This window comes from Medicago sativa, chromosome 4 (assembly GCF_051527215.1).
Source record: "Medicago sativa cultivar Bolivia chromosome 4, Bolivia_mono, whole genome shotgun sequence".
Classification (NCBI taxonomy): Eukaryota; Viridiplantae; Streptophyta; class Magnoliopsida; order Fabales; family Fabaceae; genus Medicago; species Medicago sativa.
In genome coordinates, this window is record NC_140752.1 from 62,575,323 (window position 1) to 62,602,486 (window position 27,164).

General features: G+C 34.9%; 1 protein-coding gene and 1 pseudogene across 1 annotated transcript; one reads left to right on the forward strand and one right to left on the reverse strand.

The window, feature by feature from the left end:
* Nucleotides 1-804: 804 nt before the first annotated feature.
* NRPC1 (nuclear RNA polymerase C1) lies at nucleotides 805-27,151 on the reverse strand. Its single transcript, XM_085707972.1, has 27 exons — nucleotides 26,987-27,151; nucleotides 26,776-26,905; nucleotides 25,457-25,609; nucleotides 24,535-24,700; nucleotides 23,497-23,684; nucleotides 23,238-23,344; nucleotides 19,130-19,220; nucleotides 18,501-18,716; nucleotides 18,140-18,288; nucleotides 17,899-18,040; nucleotides 17,682-17,822; nucleotides 17,212-17,400; nucleotides 16,600-16,816; nucleotides 14,315-14,408; nucleotides 13,764-13,998; nucleotides 13,398-13,589; nucleotides 12,330-12,428; nucleotides 7,240-7,443; nucleotides 6,829-7,113; nucleotides 5,306-5,453; nucleotides 5,029-5,180; nucleotides 3,489-3,644; nucleotides 3,285-3,401; nucleotides 3,082-3,176; nucleotides 2,256-2,460; nucleotides 1,943-2,145; nucleotides 805-1,112 (listed from the first exon to the last, which is right to left on the reverse strand). The coding sequence occupies exons 1-27, from the start codon at nucleotides 27,058-27,060 to the stop codon at nucleotides 1,058-1,060; spliced, it is 4,203 nt and encodes a 1,400-aa protein (XP_085564098.1). The 5' UTR covers nucleotides 27,061-27,151; the 3' UTR covers nucleotides 805-1,057.
* On the forward strand, nucleotides 14,446-15,458 carry LOC146930522 (uncharacterized; annotated as a pseudogene).
* Nucleotides 27,152-27,164: the final 13 nt, after the last annotated feature.

Below are 27,164 nucleotides of genomic sequence, written 5' to 3' on the forward strand. Positions count from 1 at the left end.
ATTTATAAATAGTTTTCTTTTGAAGAATATAAATAAGTATTATTAAATCTTTTATGTTACAAAAAACTTAAGTTTTTAATTAATATATTGGCGTAACAACCACAAGTACATAATTTGGAGACTAAGATATGATATATGACACAATGGGTGACTAAGATGTACCAAATATATATATATATATATATATATATATATATATATATATATATATATATATATATATATATATATATATATATATATATGTTGACATATTGTAGAAAGGGCTAGTCACATGCTTGAAGATTGAAAGCTAATGCAAAGAGAGCTATTAGACACGGTGCTACGAATCCAAGCGAGGCGGAGGATAACATAATTCTCCTATCCAACATGAACAGGGCACAAAGGTTGTCTATACCAAGGTATAAATGTAATGTTGATGCATAAGCATGTAAAATTTATTGTAATTTACATTTACAAAACTCACATGTCAAGTTTAGTCGGATGCAAGCAAATGAGGTCCCTCATGCTATAGCACAAGTAGCTGCATTATGAGCCAACTCAAACACTATTGATGTACCATCATGCATTTACTCTTTGATTTCTAATGAAGTGTTGTAAGCTAGTTCTATTGAAGAGAAAAAAAAGATCCACGCTAACATTTTCATTAGCCACATGTATGTTTTCGACAAAATAACTTTAAATTTGACAAAACGGTCAAACTTATCCCAACAACGGTAATAATATAAGAAGCCAGTTTGTAAGCTTTTAAATGTAAAATACCAACGTTTTTTTAGCAATAAAAGACCAACTTAAAACATAAAATAAACATACAAGATCAAATATACAATTTACTATAGATTTAACGATAAATACTATCAAACACGGCATTGGTGGTTAAAAATGAAGTGCAAGACCAAATATGGCAATGTAATATTACCCCATGAAATGTTAGTCAGGGTCTGCACCTCTTGGGCAAATATTATCAGATCCAAGAGTAAATTCTACAACCTCAAACTCAAAACATTCAATGCAATCCTTCATGTATAATCCACATTCTTGCTGCTAATATACAACTTCAAACCCTAGATAGAATAGGCTTGGCTCCTTGAAGCAACACCGGAGGTTCCAACCTAAGAAAGAGGGGTTAGCTAAACTCCGATGTGATGAAAATATGATACGCATAAAAAATTTATGTTGGAATTAATCCTTGTAATATATGTAGAAAATTTGATTTTAGTGTCTCCAATACGAGCTACATAAGAACTAAAATGAATGTTACACATGTAGGGACTAATTTCAATACCAACAAATTTTGACAATGACTAAAAGAAAAAAAGTGGTACATTTGCGAGCATTAAAAACAAAAATTAATAGAACTAAAAAAGAAAAGTAGTATACTTACATGGATTAAAATCATATATAAATCAACTATATAGTTACTTTTTTATTTTTCCATTAAAAAAAGGTATATTTAATTTTTTAAATAAAAAATTCAAAATTCACGCAAGTGTTGGATTAAATGAAATCATTGCACGGTGAGCATGAGCATTTATGGTAGATAAAGATGCAAGTTTTTTCTCTTTTCCACTTCATGTAATATTATCAAAGACCAACTTTTATATCCCTTAATCATGAAGACTCAAATACCATGTCAAGGACTAACCATTTTAATAGACTACTATATCAGGTCAAATTCTCTAAAAAGTCAGATTAAACCTTAAAAAATCATATAATACAAATAGATAGCTCATGCTATCTATTTCTATGCCTATATGTCTCATGTTTCTTGTACTAGTTCAAATTTTTAGTTTACTTGCTAATCAGGAATACCAAACATTCAATGACCAGGCCAAATCTAAAAACAAACTTATGACAGGTAACAAGCCAAATTTAAGCCTTGAATATTTTGAATAGACCATACTATAACCACATAAACATACACATTGTATTTTACTCTCACCTTTGTTTGACCTCGATCATTCCAGTGCCTATATGAATAGGTTTACCCATGATTATGCAATCACTCACTCCTTCAATTGGGTCACCCTTCCCACGCAAGGATGCATCGAAAAGATAGTCTGTTGAACTCTCAAATGATGCAAGCATTAATGCACTTCTGCCCATCTTTTGAATTCCATGTCTTGTCATTCCAAGGACTTGACCCTAGTTTGATAAATCACATAAATGAGTAGAAATCTACATATTTATCACAAACACACATGGGACTTGTAATTTAAACTTTTTGGCCTTATAGTAATTTTCAAATAACTCACCCTGACAGTCATCATATCTGCTAGAAGCATAATATGGCGTACGTCTATGCTCATTCCATGCTGTTTCATTGTATACTGTATCTGATCTATGATACCATATCTGGCAGCCTCAATTCCCAGAATGTGCATCAGTTCAATGATATGATTAGTAACGGTTTTATGTCCATCAACCCCTTCAATTCCCATAACCTCTTTAAGGCCCTTGCTGATGAGAAAAAATGAATACATGCAGATTAGAAAATGACGTTTAATGATTTTGACAATTAACAAGCAGCAATATAGTGGAATGCTGTGAAAGCAAGATATTACTTCAGCATGACAATAGTTTACTTTATTTTTTTCACTGCTTTTCCTTAAAAGCATACACAGACAACAACATAAAATTAGAAGTCGACCTAGTTTTCACTAACCCCAGTCCCCCTTAATCTTACAGCACCCGACTGTCCCGTCATGTTTTTCTTTGGGCCCAGCAGGATAATCTCCTCTCTAATCATATTCCTGATTTTCATTTCACATTAATCTGAATATACGGTGATTTTGTTACACTTCTATTTTCCACCCATCACTTTATATTATGAAAGAAAATGAAGTTCTTCTTCATACATATTTGGTTGAAAGCTTAAGCAGAACCAGTGATGAAGCAACAATAATATTCCCAGTCAATATCATCCTGCGTCTAAGCACACTTCTGCATTCTTTAGGGGCAACACTCATTCCCTCAATCAAGAAAAACTAATGCAATAATATAGTCCAATAAGGTATATAAGGAAACATATGCCATAGTGGAAATTAAAAATACATAACAAAATACAGAGGATGAACTAACCCTTCCGCCAGTAATGTGTACTTCTCAGATTCTTTACCATCATTTGTTTTTATTTTTTTTATTTCTAGGACAGTTCGTTCGACAGTTTTAACTCCCTGCAAAGAAGAAAAAAGAAGTGTTTTTCCATCTGAATATAAAATACAAAGCCAGACAAAACAAACACTGTATCAACTATCAAGAAAGACACACACACACACACATACCTTCACTACAACCGATGGAAGCAAATTTTTGAGATTATTAAGTTGAAAAAGGAGTTCACTTCGGCTAGACCCTTGGGGTTCCACTTGAAGCTTTTTAATATCCAAAATCTTAACATTCTGCAAAAATAAAATAAAAAAGCTTTGAATATTAGAGGCATAAATGGAATAGAATAGAAATTCATAATTACAAGATGTACTCTTCACCTCTGGCTTCAACTTCAGTTTTCCAGTCTGCAAAATTGATTCTTTCACAATATTGGCATCTATATTCAGTCCTGCCTTTTCGATTATGCCCATGTCCAGCGAGATAAAAACTGCTGCTAATTTGTTAGAGTAAACAACTTTAATACTCTTCGCAACCTGTATAGATTGGAACAAAGTGATAGTATTTGAGATTAGATATTTCAAGAATAGACTAGAAGATGGGTGGTCTGGCAATGGGGCTTAACAGAAGGGTAGGTCAAAGCATCATTATGATAATTGACATTCCTGCTATGTTGGCACCTCAACATGCTTAATGAAAGGATGGAAACAGTAGTCTTACAATAACACATACATCTATTTATGATTGATAACTAATCTTTTGGTGGAAAAATAATGGTTGATAACTAAAGATACAATTCAGGCAACAAATTGATTATAATGCTCAAGAAAGATATCCATTCAGCATCTTGAGGAAGAGTATTATAAACATTATTTTCGTATTTGTAATTTTCAATTGTATATTTTGTAATGATTAGTGATTACAGTATTGAGAGCGTTAAAGCATAGTCTATATAGTCAAATCAATGTTTTTACTCTTTACACAGTTAGAATAATACTTTGGAATTGTGTTAAGTGGGGGAAATCCTCACCACACAAGCCGGTTTTGTGCGGTTGTGTTAGGCCCAACCACAAATTCTAAGATTGTATCAGAGCCTCCTGCAAGACTCGTTGGGCAACCTGCTATCAGGTTTCCGCTATCGGGCCACCCACCATTTACATCCACGCACCAAGTCCAATAGTGTTGGGTGGGTGTGACGGGGTGTGTTAAAGAGTCTCACATTGGTTGAGAGATGTTGCTTCACACAAATATACATTCTTTACATGGTATTAGAGCTGGTTCTGATTTTGTGACATTTCACTGTGCTTCACTATTGTTGCCGGCGGCGGCATTTTCCGCCAGCAGCACCACCTATCAGTATTGGTTTGTTCCTAGTTTATTTTTCCCACATATGGATCATATTAGTGGTGACTTTTCTTGCCACCGATGATGATCAATCCGAAGGTGACTCTTTTCCCACATATGGATCATATTAGTTGTGACTTTTCTTCCCACCGACGACGATCAATCCGGGGGCGACTCTTCCCGCATATGGATCATATTAGAGGTGACTTTTCTACCCACCGACAACGATTATTTCATTGGTGACTCTTCCCACATATGGATCATATTTGTGGTGACTTTTCTACCCACCGACAAACAATCCAGTGGTGACTCTTTTCCCATGGATAAATCATTAATTGTGTCTTTCCCTTCTCGTCAAAGATCATGATGTTTTGTTGTAACAGGCTCAAAGTATAGAAAGCTTTAGCTTGAAGGGAGTCTTAAGAATCAATTAGTCAACTAGTATTGAATAGCTTTTATTAATTAATACTATAATTAATAGTATTCATTACGATATCAATTGTAGTCAACTCATATGAATATAAATATACTATCAGTGTGGTCAATTGACACATAACAACTCATACAACTACATACCTGGCCTAAATTTGTTTTTTCTATGCATCCTTTCACTATCTTTGCAGTTTTTGCATTATCATCCCTCTCAAGTATTGCAGTAATGATCGGTGTCTTAATATTGGATGCTCCATTTATTATTTCTATGATGCGAGGAACTCCAAGTGTAACATCTAATAACAGATTAAGGAACAACATTCAAAACCAATCAATGTGCAACAGAATGCCGAAATTCCAGCAAGCATTTGGCAGAACATTAATGATCAACATATGGACAACATAGTCAAAGAAAGGATACTCATGCTTGCAACCCCAGCAAAGTGAAAAGTTTTCAAAGTCATCTGAGTCCCAGGTTCTCCAATACTATGAGCTCCAATTGCACCAATTGGAGTTCCAGCCTCAATTTTTTTTAAACGATAACGTGATAGACAAATATCTAGAAAAACCTGAATAAAAACAGCATATGTGACGGAATCAGTACCAAACCAATACAAACAAACACATGAAACGTAAAGAAAATATGGAGGCAAAACCTTAAAAACAAACAGAAGGTGTAGACCTCAAGAGTTCCCTTTTTTGTAGAGGCAAAAAAGATCGTATTTATTGTGAACAAACAATTACATCAACGCACAAGAATTGACAATGACACTAACAGCTTAAAACACAATAATAAGTGCCACCACTTTAGCTTCTCCAAAACATTTGCTAATAAGACAATGACAACAGCCCCATCCACGAGACTGCACGATTAAAAAAGCACATGTTTTTCCATAGAGAAGCAAAAGAAGCAAGTTCTACTAAGATCTTAACTTCCTAACCTTTTGTTCAGTATGTTTTTAATGAATTTTTCTATCAAAATTAAAAAATTATTACTATTATCAGTTATACTTTTGAAATATATATTATTTCCTTTTATTATAATAATAATAATTATTATTATTATTATTATTATTATTATTATTATTTTTTATGATTGTTTGTTTTTCTATTATATCACTCCTTAAATTAAGGGGTTAATTAGTTGTATTCTCTCCTATAAAAGGAGCACCCTTCTCATTTGAAATACATAATCTCAAATTATGAGTAATTTCTACATATACTAACTTTGCCTACATTATTATAATAATAATTGCAGTTGAAATATTATTCAGAATTTCCAAGTTCTTGCTAGCTGTCCGTCATTGAAAAACAAATACATTAGCACTCTTTAAACAGTTTAGATAGTCCTTTCACTTTCTTAGAATTTGGGGTGGGCCTAACTCAACCGTACAAAACAGGCTTGTAAGGTGAGGGAAGTCTCTCTTTATAAACTCTAGCTAGGCCTTATCTTTAATCTATGTGGGACATGGTTTTCCAATACACTTCTTTCGTACTCCCTCCGTATTTTATTATAAGTAATTTGCAATATTCACATATATTAAGAAATGCAATTAATTTTGTATTGCAAAGATAAATTATGAATGGTTTAACAAAATTATCCCACATTAATAACATGGGAAAAAGATCATAAGAATTGAAAGAAGAGAGAGTAATAAAAGGTAAAGGGCATGATAGGAAAAGAAACATCAATGACACGTTGGTATTGTAAACTAACATATAATAAATCACAAATATTTTTTCAAAGTAACATAATTAAATACAGAGGGAGTAAAACACATCCACAACATTGAGAACATAGTATCAAAAGAAAAATTAACAAGTTAACGTAAGCAAATTAGATTGTTAAGACTTGCTTATAAAACAACAAAATTAGAATGACCAAATGGAAGCAAAAAAGTATAACGAAGGAGAAACGTTAAGCCAAGACCATCAAATAAATACCTCTAGTTGTCTGCGACTGATTCCAGATATCTTCGGAAGAAAGTTCTTCAAATTACTAGAATCGTCCTCACCGATACTTTTTGTTAATGTTGTATTTTTTTCGACAAAAGATTGTAGAGATTTTAGAAAATCAGCAGAGAAGCCTATGTCTGATGTTATATCCTTGTCTGAAGCATTCTTCTCCACTAACATAGACATACCAACTTCTGAAAGCTTCTCGTGAAGTACTTTACACACATCTGAAGAAGATAAGATTACATCATCGCCATCAGCGGGACATATGGCCTACAATTCATTGACAGTGAAATTCAGAGAGATATAGAAGAAATTAACAAGATCCATCTTCCTCAGAAAATTGCAAGAGTCAAGAAAATATGAAACTAAATAAAACAACAAAGGAAGCTTTTAAACCTTGCTTCTGAGAAATAACCGATCAAAATTTAATGGTTTTCCATTTTTTCCTTCCATGCCTGCTGGATCCATGCCATCATCACCATAACAAAACTGAACAATACTACCATTGGTATCTCTTACGGTGTAATCATAATGTAAAAATAAGTCTTCTAGAGCTTTCATTAATCTACGAGACATATATCCAGTGTCTGCAGTTTTGACCTGCAAAACACAAGCAGTAAAGAAACTTATAAAATGGACTCCAATGTTATGGTAAAAAATTAACTAAGAGGCCCAACAAACCAAAGTTAACGCTCCATGTATGTTTTTACCACGATCAGTGATTTATGCATCCATAATATTTGACTTTACCAATTTCTTTGTTTATAAAAAGATTTAAAAGGGTTATAGGAAGGCCTTATTGATCCTATTTTTCTACAACCTAGGTAAATGGTAATGACAAGGAGAGGCACCAATCTCACTTTGCTTCACAAACAACACCGAATATAAGTAAAACGAAATCCAATTCTACTGCCATAAAGTAACAATAAACATTTGAACTGGTCAAGTAACAAAAACCCTTAATTCTCAATTGAGAAATTCAAGATTCAAAATTATGACTTATAGGATTAGAATCATACAATAAAATTATATTATTATTAATTAAAGTGCACTAATGACCAATTTTACAGCCGCCTTTGACTGGATTTGAATTTCATCCCTTCATATTGCAAGGTCAAACTCTTACCATTGAGCTGACACCTCATAGATTAGAATTAGAAAATTAGAATATTATATGAATTAGCATTATTCCACATATCATACACAGGCGTGAGTAGCTTTGGATTTAGACCCAGAAATCACAAACTCAACATTATATCAAAAGCGATTCTGATTATGTGACCAGCGGGGTTCATCATACCCACGGTCAGCCACCACCAAAGAAGCTTCCCATCAAGTTTTCATAATGTTCCATCACTTCTGTTCTGCATATCTTTTTTGTGAGCCCCCTGAACAGTTTGTCTTATGTTTCTAATGACCATTTTCCGACAATTCATTTTCCCAGCAACACATCTCTTCTATGCTGACCCCTTCTTCGACGCACATCATCAGTCGTGACTAGCGTTATCATGATCGTATGAAGGTTGAAAGCCCAACCACCTAAATGACACCATCATTGGAGCAGCCATGTGCTCCAACTTACAATTAGAGTCTGGCCACAACTTCACTATTTTTGTGGATTTTCTTCTCCTTGTGCTCATCTGCTGTCAGCCACCACTACTGTCGGAAATTTCAGCAAGTGGGTCCCATTTTTAGGTAAGCTGTTTTTACAGCCAATTTTCCTCTATTATGTCATAATTTCGGCATGCTTTCAAGTTCTACACCGTCGGATCATCCTTTTAGTGTGTTCATATTTTCCTCGGTTCTAATTCACTCCCTTCACTTCTATCTGCAACAAGATGTATTTGTTGAAATATATTATAATCTCTGTATATCCTATATATCGTATAAGGATATCATATCCAATCATATCGTGTAAATAATGATAACGTTTCCTATATATATTTCCCTGATCCTTACATATCGAATACAACTCTCCTGCTGGAGGCACATCCAACGACTCTTCTGTCCGATTCTTTAGGCACAGTCATTGACGCCCTTTACTCTACAAGGATTTGTAATTTTTTGGTACTTTTGCAGGTCAGGGACGTGTCTTCATGAATTAGAACACAGTTTTTGGCCTCATTTTGTCAACGTTCAGTGCCATTTTCTCGATTCTTTGACCCATCATGGAAAGTCACTCCGACTAATTATCAGTCCTATTATTTCTATAGTAATTACTAAAAGTTCCCAATCACAAGGGAATGGGACTGCCAACACCCTCCTTTAGTTATCAGTCGATTATGTCCTTTATGTCCCTAGGTATTCCTTCAACTACGTTTTTGATAGCCGATTAACTCGGATGATGATTCTGTTATTACCATTACTGAAGACATTGTTATTCCGCAGAACCAGAGTTTAAGATGGACAATTGGCATCAAATGCGAGTCTAACGGCCTTTATTAAACATATTTACTCCATGACGTGTTTGTTCTACCACTGGTTCCCCCTCTTACCATACATACTCAGTTGAGTAAGCATGCTCTTTCCAACCTCTAGAAGTTTGTGCCAAACCTCTCCTAATCTGCATTATGAGTCATGTCAACTAGGTAGTTTGTTTCCCAATCGTGTCAAGAAACGAGTTGGAAATTTACTTTGATATTTGTTGTTCTTCTCTTGCTATTTCTACTCCTGGGTCTAAATACTTTGTTACTTTTATTGACTATTTTTCACATGTGTGGTTATTTTTTATGCAAAATAGGTTTGAATTACTATCCATCTTTGAGCACTTTTATTAGGAAATTAAAACACAATTTGGTATTCCATATACTCTTTAAGTAGTGAAATCACATATTCCAAACAATATGCTATCTTATGTCTCCTCTTTGGTATCCCATTACATTATTCTCATGTCTCCTCTTTCTACTTTCTCTATAGACAACCTACTATTTTATAAATTGTATGCACACCGCATATGGTGCATGTCCCTGCCCTACCAATAAACCTGTGTGGTCATGCTAGACTCTTCATTGGTACCACTTTCTGTCAAGATCCCACAACGGATAGGAGATGGCCTGACATTGTGTTTTTATAAGTGGGGGCATTCCTCGCCTCACAAACCGGTTTTGTAGGGTTGTGTTAGGCCCAACCACGATTTCTAAGATGGTATCAGAGCCCCTTCAAGATCCATTGGGCCACCCACCATTATGTCCACTAACCAAGCCCGATAGTGCTGGTCGTGAGGGGGTGTGTTAAGAGTCCCACATCGGATAGGAGATGGCCTGACAATGTGTTTATAAGTAGGGGCAATCCTCACCTCACAAGCCGGTTTTGTGGGGATGTGTTAGGGGCAATCCTCACCTCACAAGCCGGTTTTTTGCTAAATCCCACTCCCATTACTGTTTTATCTCCTTCTCCTTCACAAAACTTCTCTCTTGAGTCTTCTGCTGCCACTATTGACTCTCACTCTGCTAGTCTTGTGTCTCCTCCTCCTGTTCCTCATAGAATTCATCCTAACAACACTCATTCTATGAGAACAAGAGGTAAGCTTGGTATTGTCCAACCCAGACTTCATCCTACTCTCTTACTCACCCATGTTGAACCTACATCATACAAAACTGCTCTAAAAGATCCTAAGTGGCATTTGGCTATGAAAGATGAGTTTAATGCCCTGATGAATAACCAAACATGGACACTTGTATCTCTTCCTGCAAACAGACATGCTATAGGGTGCAAGTGGGTGTTCAGAGTCAAAGAGAACCCTGATGGTACTGTCAATAGGTATAAGGCACACCTGGTTGCAAAAGGGTTTCATCAGCAAGCTGGGTTTGATTTTACAGAGACTTTTTCACCAGTTGTTAAGCCAGTCACAGTGAGAACAGTTTTAACTCTAGCCATTACTCAACATTGGCCTCTCCAACAGCTTGATGTAAACAATGCCTTTCTCAATGGCTTGCTTACTGAAGAGGTATACATGGAGCAGCCTCCTGGTTTTGAAGCTTCTGACAAGAACCTGGTATGTAAGCTAAATAAGGCACTCTATGGATTGAAACAGGCCCCTAGAGCTTGGTTTGAAAGACTCAAAGCAACTCTTCTTACCTTTGGTTTTAAGTCAAGCAGATGTGACCCTTCATTGTTTACCCTACATACTAAAACTCAATGTATTTTTATTTTAGTATATGTGGATGATATTATCATCACAGGGAATTCTACCACTGCCATTCAACAACTGGTGCATAAGCTTAACTCAGAATTTTCTCTCAAGGATTTGGGAAAACTGGACTATTTTCTGGCATAGAGGTTCACCATTCACCATCAGGTTCTCTACTCTTGTCCCAATCAAAATATATCAAAGATCTGCTTCAAAGAGCCAACATGATAAATGCCAACAGTATGGCCTTACCTATGGCATCCAGCACAAAATTATCAAAGTTTGGTTCCAACAATGTTTCTGATCCTTCCTACTTCAGGTCTATAGTTGGTGCTCTGCAGTATGCCATTATTACAAGGCCTGAAATCTCCTTCTCTGTGAACAAGGTGTGTCAGTTTCTATCTGCACCTCAGGAGGAGCACTGGAAAGCAGTAAAAAGAATTCTTAGATACTTACAAGGAACTCTGCATCATGGCCTGCTTCTCACACCTGCCAGTACTACTGAGCCCCTTGCAATCACAGGGTTTTGTGATGCTGATTAGGCTTCAGACCCTGATGACAGAAGAAGTACTTTTGGAGCATGCATCTTTTTGGGTCCTAATCTGGTATCTTGGTGGGCAAAGAAACAAACACTTGTTGCTAGATCCAGTGCAGAAGCTGAGTACAGAAGTCTTGCACAAGCTTCTGCTGAAATAATCTGGATACAGTCTTTACTTAAGGAACTACAAGTAAAAAGTAAAGTCCCTCAAATCTTTTGTGACAATCTGAGTGCAGTCTCTTTGGCTCACAATCCTGTGCTTCATTCAAGAACAAAGCACATGGAACTTGATATTTTCTGTCAGAGAAAAGGTTATCAAAAAGGAGCTGGTGGTCTCTCATGTGCCTGCTCAAGATCAATGGGCAGATGTTCTCACTAAACCTTTGTCCACTGCTAGATTCATCTATCTTAGAGACAAACTGAGGGTTTGTGACACCCTCGGTTTGAAGGGGGACTGTTAGAATAATTAATCAAGTACTTAGTGGAGATATTGAAAAGATTGTGACTATTTAGTTTTAACTCCACTAGTTATTGTATTGATTGTGTTGATTAATCTTCCTTATTAATTAGGGGTTAACTAGGAGACTCCTACTACCTATATAAATGTACATTCTCACCACATAATATGATATAATAAACATATTTTTCAGTTCTAATATATATCTCACCCATACAAGCCCATTTGAGTTCATGATAAAGTCTCTCCTTAAAATTACCATAGCACTTACCCGTACCTATAACTTTCAACTGCTCATATAATCAAACAAATTATTGATTAAAAACATCTTATGCATAATATATTCAAAATATGAACCCTACCGCTGTATCAACGAGCCCTTCTCTCCCTCCCATTGTATGGAAGAAAAACTCAGTAGCTGACAATCCAGTGAAAAAGGAATCTTTAACAAAACCTTTAGCCTGCATCAAGAGTAATATAACAGTTCAAAATGTAGGACAGCAGCAAACTGTAATGCATTATGAAGGAGAGAACAAAAAACACATGTTTACAACTATGCGGAGACAGACAATAAAATGACAGTTATTGCTGCAATATGTATATGACTTTCATGAATGTCCGTATCTAATATCAGCTTTGCATATGCCGATGATCAAGATTTTAAATTGTTAGTGTAGTTGTGGACACAGTTATGTTTTAGTATTTGGTTTTGCAAATGATTGCGGACAAATGTGATCGATGTTTGTCATAGCAGACCACGATTTAAAACTGAGGTTAATCAATGTATTCTTTATTACAAGATGTTTTTCTACTGCTGAATTTAATTCATTTATTGTCCTGCTTTAAATTTTTCTTTTTATACTTGGAGACGTTTGTCTGGTCATGTTTACTTCTTCTGCAGATGAATTAACTGTTTAGTTGCTATGTCTGACCCTCGTTTCCATCCATTGATTTTACCATTGCAGGCAGATATCTTTCGTGCAGAGAGGAATATTATTGACCTATATGTCATGCTTTTAAGATTTTCTAGGTAATGCAAGGTTGCTTTTATATCACTATTTGACTTGGGGTCTGTTAGGATTGACTTATTTGAGCTTATCTACTAGCATAAGCACGTACGAAACTCTTTTGAGAGAGCTTATGAAAAGAATTATATTTGGTCAAACCATTTTTTATGAACTAATCACAACTTTCAGCCGAAGAAATACAACAATGCGAAGGAACTAACCAGCCTTTCTAGATAGATATGATATGTAAGAAATATGTTAGCCATCTATTATTTGTCAAGTTACTCATGATTTTATTAACATAAATGCAATATGGAAAAAGTGTAGAGATCAAAGAAAATAAGCAATAAAGTGTGAGTAGGAAGGATTGGGTTTTACATGAATACTAATAATAGGGTTGTAAATCACAAGAACTAAACATACATCAGGGGTGTTCGCGTGTTTAGGGAAATGAGGAAGATTCCGATCTATGAACCCATTAGTAGCACGACAACCTCCAACCGACTGTTGACCAACACAGGCAACCATTTGACAGATATTAATAGGAGATCCTTTGGAGCCACACTGCGACATGATCAATGGACTATTCCGCCAGTGTAATGTTTTCATGCAAACCTGGGAACATAAAACATTATAGACAAGGAGAATCAAAATAAAATAGTTTTTCTGCCTACAGGGTTCAGGGGATCCTCATACAAAAACAAATTGTGAATATAAGATTTGCCATTACTCAGTGGCCAACATGTCAAAATACAAAGACATCATACTTTCTGAAAAATAATGGATTACCTTCCCTGTTGTATCACGTAAGCCATTTAATGTACCAAATATCTTAGACTCTAATGTCTGAGCAGCATCACAGCCAGGTAAGAGTTCTAGCTTTCCACTATTGAAAGCTTCTATAAAACCATCACACTTCTTGTAACCATCATCAATCGTTTCTTCTTTCCCTTTGATCAGTTTATCTTTAGGTTGGACGTCATCAATGCCTATCGAGAACCCATGATTACCTATCCACCGAGCACTGCATCAAAGCAAAAATGTTCATCAAAATATAAGTTGTGTAAATCAAGCCATCAAATGGATTCAAAATATAACATCAAAATAAGTAGACTGGCAGCTAGCTATCAATAGAAGTTATATTTTAATAGATGCTACCTCTGCTCACAAGTGCTTTGCAGCAAAATCAAACCCTGACTTTGCAAAAGGCACTTCAAGTCCTCAACAGTTTAGTCAAGCTTGCTTCTTAGTTAAGCAACCCATCTAAGGTTTTTATTTTGAAGTTCTGGCATTTTATGATATTTAGACAATCAGTTTGCAATTAAAGCAAACATAATTACCTTAATTTAGCAAGACGATTCATGCAAGAAGCAGCAGCATCTGATTTATAATCTCTTAATAGCACAGAGAAAAGTCCATCCTTGTTGCCATTTCCTGAACCCATGCAAAGGAAAGCAGGTAACCAACTAAAATGCAAAAGCATGAATCCATCACAGGTAAACAAAATGTGTACAATTAAAACTACAACAACTAATTCTAACAAACTAAGCTTGCTAAATTGAAAATAACTAAACCACCGATTCATACTCATTATCAAATGAGCATTCCAGTAAAATTAATGGTTAGTTGACATAATTTTTAAGAACTCAGACAAATTTATAAATGGAAGTATGATGATAATGAAAAAAACTTTCCAGTGTTGAGATATTGATATTTAATAAATAAGATCTGTTGGTATCCTTGATGCATCCGCTGTATCAAAAACAGCAGACAAGATCATCAAGAAGATGGATGAAATAGTTGAAGAGAATGTCGATCAAATTGTGACGAACAATGCCACAAACTACAAAGCTGCCGGTGAGATGTTGATGGCAAAAAGGAAGGGGCTGTATTGGACCCCTTGTACTGGCCACTGTATTGACTTAATGTTAGACGATTTTGAGAAGAAGAAATACATTCATCAAGAGACAATTCACAAAGGTAGAACCTATATTTATTCTAGAACTTCTCTCATTTCTCTCAAGCAACACTTCACAAAAGGAAAAGATTTGGTGAGACCGGGATTAACTCACTTTGCAACATCGTACTTAACTTTAAGGTGTCTGAGAACAAGGGATCCTTGATTACAATGATCACAAGTGAGCGATGGAAGACCAGCACGTTTGCAAGATCAAAGGATCGAAAATTTGTTGAGGATGTAGTTTTGGACAAGGATTTTCGGAAGAGTATTATAAATTTGTTTGAAGGGTGCAAATCCACTTATCAAAGTGCTTCGAATGGTTGATTCAGATGAGAAACCAGCTATGGAGTTTATTTATGAGGCCATGGATGAAGCAAACGAGAAGATACAAAAAGAGTTCAATGTTGTCAAAAAGAGGTACCTAATTATCCATGTTTATAATCAAATTTTAACTTTAGTTTTCAAATTACACACTAATTCAATTTATTCTATAATTTAGTTATTAGCCTATATGGAACATCATTGATGAAAGGTAGGACAACCAGCTGCATAGGCCTTTACTTGCTGCATGATATTTCCTTAACCCTGAATTGCAGTATGGTCCTAATTTTAAAGCTGATTTGGAAGTTATGAAGGGTCAAACGAGTCTTTTAGAAAGGATGGTGAGTGATCCAGAAGAACAAACTACTATTGATCTTCAACTTGAACATTTCAAGTTGCAGCAAAATATGTTTGCCAAGCCCATGGCTATCAGGGCACTTGGAAAACAGACTCCAGGAGCTTGGTGGGAGTCTTATGGAGAAGAATATCCAGAGCTGCAAAAGTTTTCAATTCGTATACTAAGTTTGACATGTAGTTCCTCCAAATGTGAGTGTAACTAGGAGCGCTTTTGAAATGGTAAGAATTAAAAATGTGGAGTTTGAATTGTAAAATACATATTTACTAGTTTGCTCATCATATTTGCATTTGTATGTATTAGGTCCATACAAAAAGAAGAAACCATTTGAAGAAAGAAACAGTGAATGATGTAGTTTTTATCATGGCAAATGCAAAATTATCCAAGAAGAAACTATTTCAGAGACCACTTCAAGAATTAAATCTTCGTGATGTCTCATCAGATAATGAGTGGATTGTGGAGGAAAATGGTACCCCAAATTCTGTTGAAGATGATGTTAATGTTATTGAGTATGACATTGATGGTGTTCCACCCCAAGAAAAGATAGGGAAGCATATTAATAATTTGGATGGTGAAGGAAGTGGAGAAGTTGGAGATTATTATCAGTTTGAAGATTAGGTGTTCTTGGTGTTTTTTTACTAGTTCTTTACTATCTTTAGTTGTTTTGTTTGAGGCTTATGCAACTATGATGTTATGTTATGTGAGCTATGCTCATGAATTTTAACTTAAGTATTTTAAGCGTGATTATGTTTTCTTGTTCCGACTTATGCTATTTGATATGCATGTTTTTGAGATTTATGAATTTTGTATAATCTTACGATTAATGTTATGATATATAATTTTGTTTCCTGTTACCGATTATTCGTAAAAGCTAGATTCTGACTACCATGATGTATACTTGAGTTCATTAATATTTAGTCAGTCTTCTTGAGAATACCATTATGAAATGAATTGAGCAAAAGGTTAAAAGAAAATTTGGAATGACTAACCTAAAGTCACCTTTCCAAGTTGTCCGGAGATTAACTCACTATTGCGAAAATAAACAAATCCATCATCCGGGCACATTGTTTTGAATTCTCTTTCCCTATCATCAAGCTTTGAGCCGTAATTTTTCTCCTTTACAGTGAGGTTCACATAGACCCTCACATTTGCATGTGGGCGCAATAAAATGCTAAATAACTGTTTACCACTCCAGAGTTCAACTGGCTGCAAAAAAAGTAATTGCAGACATGAATGTAAAGACTCAAACAAATATATGCATACTTTCAGTATAAATTAGCAAAACACGATTGAATCATAAGACAATTTTTTGTTCATATGGGGCTTATAAAATCAAGGATGAAAAACTCAACACAGCTACTAATCTATTCTTGGCATGAAAGACAACGCTGATTTAAAAGAATATGCACATATATACATACACACACATATACAAATCTTAGCCATTAATTGAAATAAAGTAACACAAGGAAGAAAATAACAGAAAGGAGATGATGTATTCTCCTTAGGAATCTCCCATGGTTTTAAAGATCCTCAAAGCAAAATCAATATCCCAGAAAGTTATTGGAAAAAGTATCATATTTATAATCTAAGATTCTCACCTTAATAATTGCAGGAGTTGGCAAATCAATAGGATCCATACCATCCCCCATGTATGAGCAAATAAGTGAAAATGTGGAACGATCATAAAAAGTATCTTTCCTAGTTATGAGAAAGGAAGAGGTTAAGAAGTCTTGTGTAGAGGCAACTAGAATTTCCCCGTTTTTCGGTGTGCACAAATTGTTTTGCACCTGAAAATAAGCAAAATGTCAGTAACATTGACTTGAAATTTACAAAGAACCAAATGTAACTTCTTTTAATATCTACAATTACTGACCATCAAAATCTTTCTTGAATAAATCACAGAATATATGAAGGTGTAAATAATGGTAGTTAAACAACATTTAACAAAATTCTTCTAACCATAGTACATCTTGGGAATTGCTTATGTAAAAAATGAACCTATAAGCATTAAAATAGTCAAGTTGCAATCCAATAAAACACGGGGGCAAAATTGATCCTTTGATTTTACCGTCATCAACAAAAGAGCCTCTGTTCGAGCCTCCTCGGTCTGTGGAACATGTAGGTTCATCTCGTCACCATCAAAATCGGCATTATATGGATTACATACGGATTCATTAAATCTCAATGTTCTCCAAGGCATAACCCTTGCCTGCATGTGCAAAAAGATATTAAAGCAATGCTATCCAAATTAGATGCTATTCTACATTTATATTTTGATAAATTACCCTATGACTCATCATAGACATCCGGTGCAAGCTTGGTTGCCTGTTGAAAATAACAATATCTCCATCTTCTATATGGCGTTCAACAATATCACCAAATTTCAGTTCATCGGCACGGCGCGTCCTACTAGAAACTCTCAAATTCCTGCAAAAAATGAATGGCTCTAAATAAAAGATAATGTGGCAAAAAAGATAAATTTGGCTTGACATAAGATCATATAGGAAAAAATGGAACAGCACTAACCATGAGTTACCTCCAGCCTCTTTAAGCATCCTTGCACCAGGATACTTATCGGGACCATTTCTCACACATTGTCTCAACTTTTCTATGTTGTGATGTGTAACACGCTCAGGATAAGTCAAAATGCGAGCCATATGGATGGGTATTGCAACCTAAAGCGAAAAGGTTAGAAGGCATAAACTTGAACCTTGAAAGAGAGAAGGAACTTTCTTATATTATTGTTTCATCGGAACTATAGTATTTTCAATGAGCATAGCTTTGTTGTTATGAGTGATAAATATTTGTATTCTATTAGTTATAGGCTTGTCACTTGTGCTTCATGTAAAGAACAGAAATTACATCTGGCAAAATTGAAATGTCTTACCTCAGTAATCTTTAGATTAGGATCAGGTGAAATAACTGTCCTGCCAGTATACTCAACACGTTTTCCAGACAGATTGCTACGGAAACGACCTTGCTTCCCTTTAATGCGCTGAATAAAACCGGTTAAAGACTTGCTCATTTGCGGATTGTATGGTCCACCTTTAACATCACTATTTATGTATTGAGCAACCTCGAATTGAAGCATAAGATAACCATCCTGAACCAAAATCATCAACACAAGAAAAAAAACAAATTACATCCTGGAAAATCCGAGAAGAAATAGAAAAACCAAGAAGAGAGCAAATAAATGTACAGCTCCAAGCAAACTGCAAAACCAATGTCTAGACTGTATACATTTCAATTCAATATTACAACAGGAATAAATTCTATAGTTCAGTATTATCAGTTTTAACAACAGTGACAATCAAAGCCTTTTACTGCTGGATGGGGTCAGCAACAAGAATCAAAGAACACCATAATGTATGGTCGAAATTATCAACAGTGGACGCAATTGTGTGTTGTGTAGCAAAGGGTTCAGAAAAAAGGTTTCGCATTATCAATAGTGGACGCATTATGAAGAATCAAAGATCACCTTTACAATTTTTTATCACTTACAGTGTCCTACTATACCTGATATTTTTGTGTCTCGACTGACTCTTGTTGCATGATAGCATTTGCCTGGATTATTTTCTTTAGCTTCTCTGTTATGTCATTTTCATTACTGCCAAAAATCAAGAGTAAAATCATAAGCATCAATAATATTATTTTGAAAGAAAAAAATGAATGAAGCAGATAAACAGAAAAGGGATCAGATTTGGAATAATCCAAGCCATCAAATCATTTTATTGTGCAACTCCTTGGCACAAATGGACCCTCCATTATCGTTCCTATTGTGACTATTGAAAAATTTCCCTTCCCAGCTGAACTTCACATTTTGAATGGTCCCAATGTATTCTGTCACAAATCACATTAACTACTCAAACTATTGATCTTTGACCTCCTGGATGAGGCCAGGAATTCCATCCCACTTACAAACGACTCTCCAAGACAATGTCAAAATTGCTATTTAACTCGTAGGATCGCATGATTTTACAATCTTAGACATTTGGAACAATCTGAATCGTGTGCAAGATTGCATTTTAGGTAAGATCATTTTGGGCAACATGGCAGATTGTAAAATTGCTTCTTTTTTTTAGATATCGCCCATTTTTCTGCTCCACATCCAAGTCAAGTATGCGCAACCTGATTGATTGAAATCCTTCAAAACCCTAAAATGCAGCCAATGAACACTCTCACGTTTCTTTCTTCTCTCTTGCACAGCTCAACACTCTCTTGTAGTCACACACAGCTCTTTGCCTCTCACTATCTTTCTTGCAGTCATGCACAGTTCTCAACCTCTCAGCGCTTCTGTTGTAGCATTATGCCTCTCACATCTCTCTTTGTCACTCACAAGTCACAACTCTCTGTTTCCAGGGCATCTCTATGTCTTTGTTGCCTCTCTTTGTTGCAATTCATGGAGGGTGGGAATAGGTTAGAGGCCGCTAGTACTAGCAGTAAAGCTTTGGCTTCAATGGGAGGATCAAATGCAAGTGTGGAGAGTGTAAGCAATGCAGTCAAACACAAGATCCTACATAGGATTAGGAGGGAGGTGAAAGATCGTAACACGACTCTACCAAAGGGAAAAAAACACTAATACACATACACACATATAAGCATAAAAACTATCATACATGAACTAAAACAATCTATAATATTTACTAAAATAGTATACTATTTTTACCATTATTGACACTTATTTTTTATTTATGGTCTCTAGACGCAAAAATCTTCCAAAAAGTTTTTCTGAGCACAAACGGGATGTGGGATGGCAACATGGTATTAGGGTGGATGGCAATGCAAGAAAAATGAAGTGAAAATGTGTATATAGGAGGTGTTTATCGATCTAAGCACCATTTAGTACGCACCAAAGTTGAAGAGCTAGAGTTGTTCCAAACTATGTTGTCACTCCCGGATAAGGGGCGGAGTGGCCGACCCAAAAATCAGGATAGAATGGTAGAGGAGAGCAGGATGGCCGCAATTTGATAATTTTATTTATATTTATTAATAAATAATTTACACTATACTTATCATAATATTTATATGCAAATGCTTTATTATTATTTTAGTTTTTTTATGAAGACTATTGTTTAAGTATTTGTTTGTATTATTATTATGTTTATATTCAATTATAGGTATATTATTACTAAATAATTTTATTTTTTTTATGTGTGTGTTATTACTACTTTTTTTTTTCCAAAAGTTTAAGGTAAGACTCGACTTTTCTTATGAATGGGCCTTTAAGGCCCAAACTGTCTGTCACCAAAATATGATACATATATTATTATAATTCAAAATTCAAAACCTAAAACACCAAAGAGTAACATGACTAAATATATTTTCACAAACGGACTAAACATACTGTATTTGGATTTAATTTGTATACACCGATAGTGTAAAACTTAATTACACGTGCATACAATCAAATCACGTCATGTAGATATTTGTGAAGATTATTTTAAAAACTAGCCCACAAAAATGGCACTATGATGTGATTTGATTGAACGCACGTGTAAAAAAAATTACACCATAAGAAAATATATTAAGTATTGAGGTTACTTTATAAATATTATTCAATTAAAGAATAAGATGTATGTGTCATTATCATGTTGTTATTAATATTTAATTAGATTATTAGATTAAAAAAGTGTGAACAAATAAAATGAGTCTTTCTCTTAAAGCCATTTTACACCTAGAGAGGCTCCACTGTCAGAAAACGAAGAAAAAAAATACTGTCTCGTCTTTTTAGAGGCTGATGAGTTTCTGACAGCATGTCGAGTATCCATGACGTGTGGACAGTGGCCATTACGTATCAGAATTTTAAAAAAGAAAAAATGGTGTTTGAAACTCTACTAATACATATTGACCATGTATCGAGACGTATGTGTATGTGACGCACAGAAGGAAATTGTGTATCCATGATTATGGAAGGTTACTCTACTAACAAGTTTAAAATATAGTCATTGACAAGAACTTCTCAAAGAATCGGATACGTTGCATACGGGATTCAAACGATAAGCTAGCCAGGCTAAACATTAGTTAACTGCAAAATATATAATAACTGCAAAAAAGCAGATACAAGAAGACTTCCATAATAAGAAATAAAAGAATATAAAATTATAAATATCATCCATTAGTTAACTGTAAAATATATACTATTGATTTAAAAACATCATCTTTTGTTACCACCTTAATGAAAATTTATTGATGAAAGATGGGACAAATGAATTATTGCACATACATTTGCAAGTTGTAGATCATTATCTTAATGCTACATCACTAACCTAATTTTTAAGCTAATAAGCAAGGGATGTATGCCTGACTAAGAAGTAAGAAGGATGAAGGGAGGAGGTATGGAATTGGAGAATAAAATTGATTGCAGCTTTGAGTATTTCAGGAATAAAACAGGTTTTTTAGGGATGAAATAGCTCAACTAGGACTTAAACAAGACATCGGCACAGCAGTGGGAATCTTATAGTTATGGCCGCAAAGTTGCAATTTTTTTTATCCGTGTGTTGAATTTCATTTGTAGTTCTGGTTGTGAGTGGAACTTAAGTGCTTTGAGATGGTATGATTTCAAATCATTATGGATACCACTATTGAAGGGGTTGAGTAGCACAATTGATTTGAGCTAAGGGTTAAAAGAGTTGAAGGAGTTAAAGAACTGGGGTTCAAGGTGAAGGACAAAATATTAACATAACTACTAATGTACTAACATTTTCCTATCCAAAAAATAATTATGGAAATTATTATTTAGTAAATTCAGTTGTTCATAGTGTGTTAAGTAACTAAATTTAATTTTGTAATGTTTAGGTCCACACCAAGAAAAGAAACCGATTAAATGCAAAAGACTATGAATAACGTTGTGTAAATGCAAGATTGGGAAAAGTGAAGGTTGAAAAGACCACCAGGCACCGGGCTAAACATTGAAGATTTCAATTTTGATGATGATTGGTATGCAAATGAGGAAGAAAATGAAGGTGTGGGCCATGTGGCTATGGTTGATCCAAATGATTATTTGATTCGAAGAAGTTAGTAGTAGTGCTAAATTAACTGTACCAGTAGATGGATTGGATGTTCCTAATGTTGCTAAATCCTCCCTGAGCTAAGCCTTTCAAACTGTTGATTCATTGCTGCAGATGGCTTAGAACTAGTAGTAGTAGTAGTTCATTATCAACTGGCTTTTTCCACTCTGATACTCAATCTGATAGTCATCAACACTTATCAAATATGCATCTATCTATAAGAGTTCTATTGAATCAAATGACAAAGTGTTGAGAAAATGATGGCTTTTCAAATACGAGATGGCTGGCAACCAATTCTCTCTCTAAAATTCGGTTGTTTCTCTCTGCTATTTCCCACCCCCTGGTCCTTGTTTATATCATTTCCTTTCATTTCATTATACACTTGTCCTCTCAAATATCATGTTGCACATGTTCATATTTTGTTACACTCGCCCACAATTATATCCTCCCTACACCTAGCAGCATTCATATTTTCCACGCATAATTCTCTGTGACCAAATACTCTAGCCCGCTCGCTCACCATCTTTTCTTCTATAATACATGTGTAAAAGGCCCAGCAGAAATCAAATCACGATAAAGGGAGAGAAATACATAAAAACATCCAAACTGGCATTTACCTCTGTCCATCCATCATGACTGAAGGTCGGATAACTATAGGTGGCACAGCAATGTTTGTTATGATGAGATTCTCTGGTTTTTCAGCAATGTAAAGTAATTTACAGTCCTACAACAAAGAGTAACAAAATTTATCAGCTTGAGGTTAGAGTAAACCTCTGCTTGGCATTCATAATGTCTTAAAACACAAGAATACTTACTCAAAATGAAAGAGAGAAAGAAAAGCAACCCAAAAACATCTAAATTAGTATAAAAGTCTACCTCGCCATGCATCTTTTTAAACAATTCAAGAACCACGACAGGGTTAAGAGGTCGAGAAGTCAAGTCGTTGCATGCCCTATAATTGTTTATATGAGGAAGAGCTGATTGGAGCTCTGCAACATCATCATTGTTAGCCTTTGAGCAGTCATGAACAATGCTCAGGGTAGGCTTATTGTGCTTTACTGCACCTGTATCACAAGATTCATCACCAAAATCATCATACAGATAAAAAAATATTATCTCAACATTAATTAAATAAAGTCATATTCAATCCTCACTCCTATGATGGCTATGAAGTAGGGCACATCTGTACAAGTTCTATAATAAATTTAAAAAAAAAAAAAAAAAAACTTTTAAAAAACACGTTTACATATATTTTAACATTTTTCAACTAAAAAATGCACAATTAAAAAGAACAAAGAAACAGGCCTTGGTGCAAATACTTGGCTCTTATAAAATAATGTTAGGTTTCTTTTGATAGGGGGGGAAGAGAGGAAGCTTGCTTGCTTACTATCATGTAAGCCTTAGAGAAAAAAATTGTTCAGCCTCAAGCAATGCAATCCCTACCATGGAAGCTTACTACATGTTGAGCCCCTGATAGCTACTTAGCTTATAGCATCATGCAAACTGCTATCCAAGCTAACAACAGAAATAGAATTTTATCAAATCTCTGATCCCAAAACTGTTGAGGCAAGCATGATCGTAACTTTTAAATGCCAGTTAATATCTTATGTCATATAAAGGTTGTTCACGTCTTCATAAGATGTTAGGGATCAGGATTGATGAAAGAACAATCTCATTGAATTGAATGAACAAAAATAGGGGAGAGGTATCTCCTCCAAGGATTTCCCAACGGATTAATCCTCTGACAAACTACTGTCAAATGTACTGAATGAGTTCCCAAAACTGATATTCCCTTATTTAATATGGAATCGGCTCCTAAGGAAGTGGAAGCAATTATGTTTCTATCGAATAAGGAAATTAAGTCGCCAAACAAATTACAATGTTGAAGTCATTAGAATCAAGCATGAAACATACCATTGATATATCCACATCTTGGGCACTCTATTTGTTTAGCAGATTTAAACTTTTTCATTATAGATTCAAGCATATTCATCTTCTGCAGCCCATCCAATTTGGGGTTTCTCATTTTCACCAACCATTTTTTACAGTCTTTTTCAGGAAGGAGAATACGAGCACATTTCTGGAAAAAACTTCAAACATTGTCATATAGTTCAAGCAGGGTATTAAGAAACACAAATTCAAAACAACTACGTACTGAAACCTGAAAAGCATACATAATTTTGTATTGCACAAATGTAGCATGAAAAAGAAAGAATACATGGGTAAAATAGAATTTCCACAGGTAATGAGTATGAAATCCGTAAATGGATTTTTACACATTACAACTAACTTGGAATGAGTTGTGACCTAACTTTTTTTCAATTTTCTTTTTGTCTAAGTACTACATAATATATGTCTATAAACACTAAAATTTTCAGATAAAATAGCAATCATGTTTGGTCACACAGCTCTTTTTATAAGTTGATGAAAGCAACAGACCACAAAAAAGCATAAACTAAACAAAGCTCAAATTTGAATCAAGATAGCAATGTCAACATTCTTATAAATTTTCGCTCTTTTCCTGGTGCAAATGGAGACTCGATCTCAAACCTCAAACAAGGGAAATTGTCCCATTATCACCAAGTGAATGACCACCAAACCAAAGGTCTAATGGTGCTTTGAGTTAGAGTTCTTACAGCAGGAAACAACAGTTCTTCAAAAGACTAGTTCCTAAGACTAAACATACAAAAATAGTGTGATCAATAAAAGCATGTTATGTAAGTAGTTATAAGTAAATTTGATAGATGTGACATAAAACAAGAGAATCATTGTATTGATGAAAATAAAGGGAAAAAAAAATCCAGAGTAGATAAGGAATATCTGAAGATATGGATACCTTACAAATGCACTTCAGTATTTTTACAATTGTACTTAAGAATCCGACATTGAAAACAGGTTGGGCAAGTGGTAAGTATCCGTAGTGCCCTTGACAATCAGTAAAATTCCCGTGGCATGTTGCACAGGAAGGACTACTCTTATTAGCAGGGCCCTGAATTGCATGAAAACAATGTTCATTATTTTAACATTATATTCTATACAGGAAAAGACATGTGCATTATAAAAGGAAAATACACGATCAAACAGATGGAAAGTCAAAACAACGTATTGTACCAACCTAACTTCTTCAGTTAATGGAAAAATAACACAAAAATACATACAAGTTCCAAATGAAGATGTTTTTAATCGTTTTTTAGGTAACAGTCCAAAAATCTAAGAACACCAAATATGTCAAATACTTGGGCTTTGTTTGGGAGTTTGGAGGGGAAGGGAGCGGAGGGCTTTGGAGGGATGAGATTTGAGGAAAAAATGGAGAAATCTTTCAAAAAAATTGATAGTGTGTTTTTCTAGTCAATGATAAAAGAATATGTATGGTTAATATACTTCTAATTTTCTGAGTATTATAATATATATTGGATTTGGAAAATTTACCCAAACCCTCCTCCAATACAATTTTCTAGTTCCCCCAAATTAGGGGGATTTTGTATTATGAAGAAAACTAAACCCCTCAAAGTCCTCCCCTCTCAAAGCTCTTCATTCTTTCCACTTCTTTCTTCCTTGTTTTTTTTTTTTTTTTGAAGCCCTCCCTTTCCCTCCCCTCCAAACTCCCAAACAGAGCTTTAGCCTTAGGATCCAGGGACACTAAATGTCACTGTTGGCAAAAGCCAACCTAACCATTAAATAAGTAAATCTAACCTTACTTGAGACCTATTTGGATTGGCTTATTTGAGCTTATCTACTACATAAGTACTTGTGAGACTGTTTCGTCGGAGAGCTTGTGGAAAAAGCTTGTGCACATCTATACGCTGTTTTCAGCTTATTTTCATAAGTTTTTCATAATAGCTTATGAAAACAGCTTCTAGGTTATATAAAACACTTTTAATTTTTTTTTATTTTTTATTTTTTTGGTTCTAAAGAGCCTAGAAGTGAAAGTTACACACGCTAAGTGTTAAAAAGTGGGAAATTGCAGGTTCAAACTCGCTTCCCCTGCATAACAAATCAAATGTCCTGCAGTCTTTTACCATTGAGTCATGGTCACGGAAAAAATTGTTTAACTTAATTTCATCTTACATAAACACATATATGACAAACGCTAACGCTTATCCAAACATAACTTAAAAGTACAAAATTTAATAGAATTCAAGAAATAGACGGTACCAGCCGAGGATCCAACACACCGCCATCAACAGCCTTTCGAAATGCATCATAGTAAGAATCTTTCCACACTTGAGTTTCCCCAATGTTGATAATATCTGTATCCGATAGCGTCGAAAACGTAATTCCCGCACTGAAATAAACAAACAAACAATTAATCAATCAATCAAAAAACAAAAACAAAATGAAAATGAATGATGAAGAAATTGGTTACATTTTGCGTGGTCCTGTATCTTCGATATAAGGTTCCTTCGTGAAGATTACACCGTCGCTTTTTGGTTTATTCATCACCGTTGAACGGAAATACGGTTACGCGACGACGGCGGATACGGCGGAGAGAGGAATTAAGGCAGAGATTGGTGACGGCGCTGTGAAGTGTGATAATGACCAAG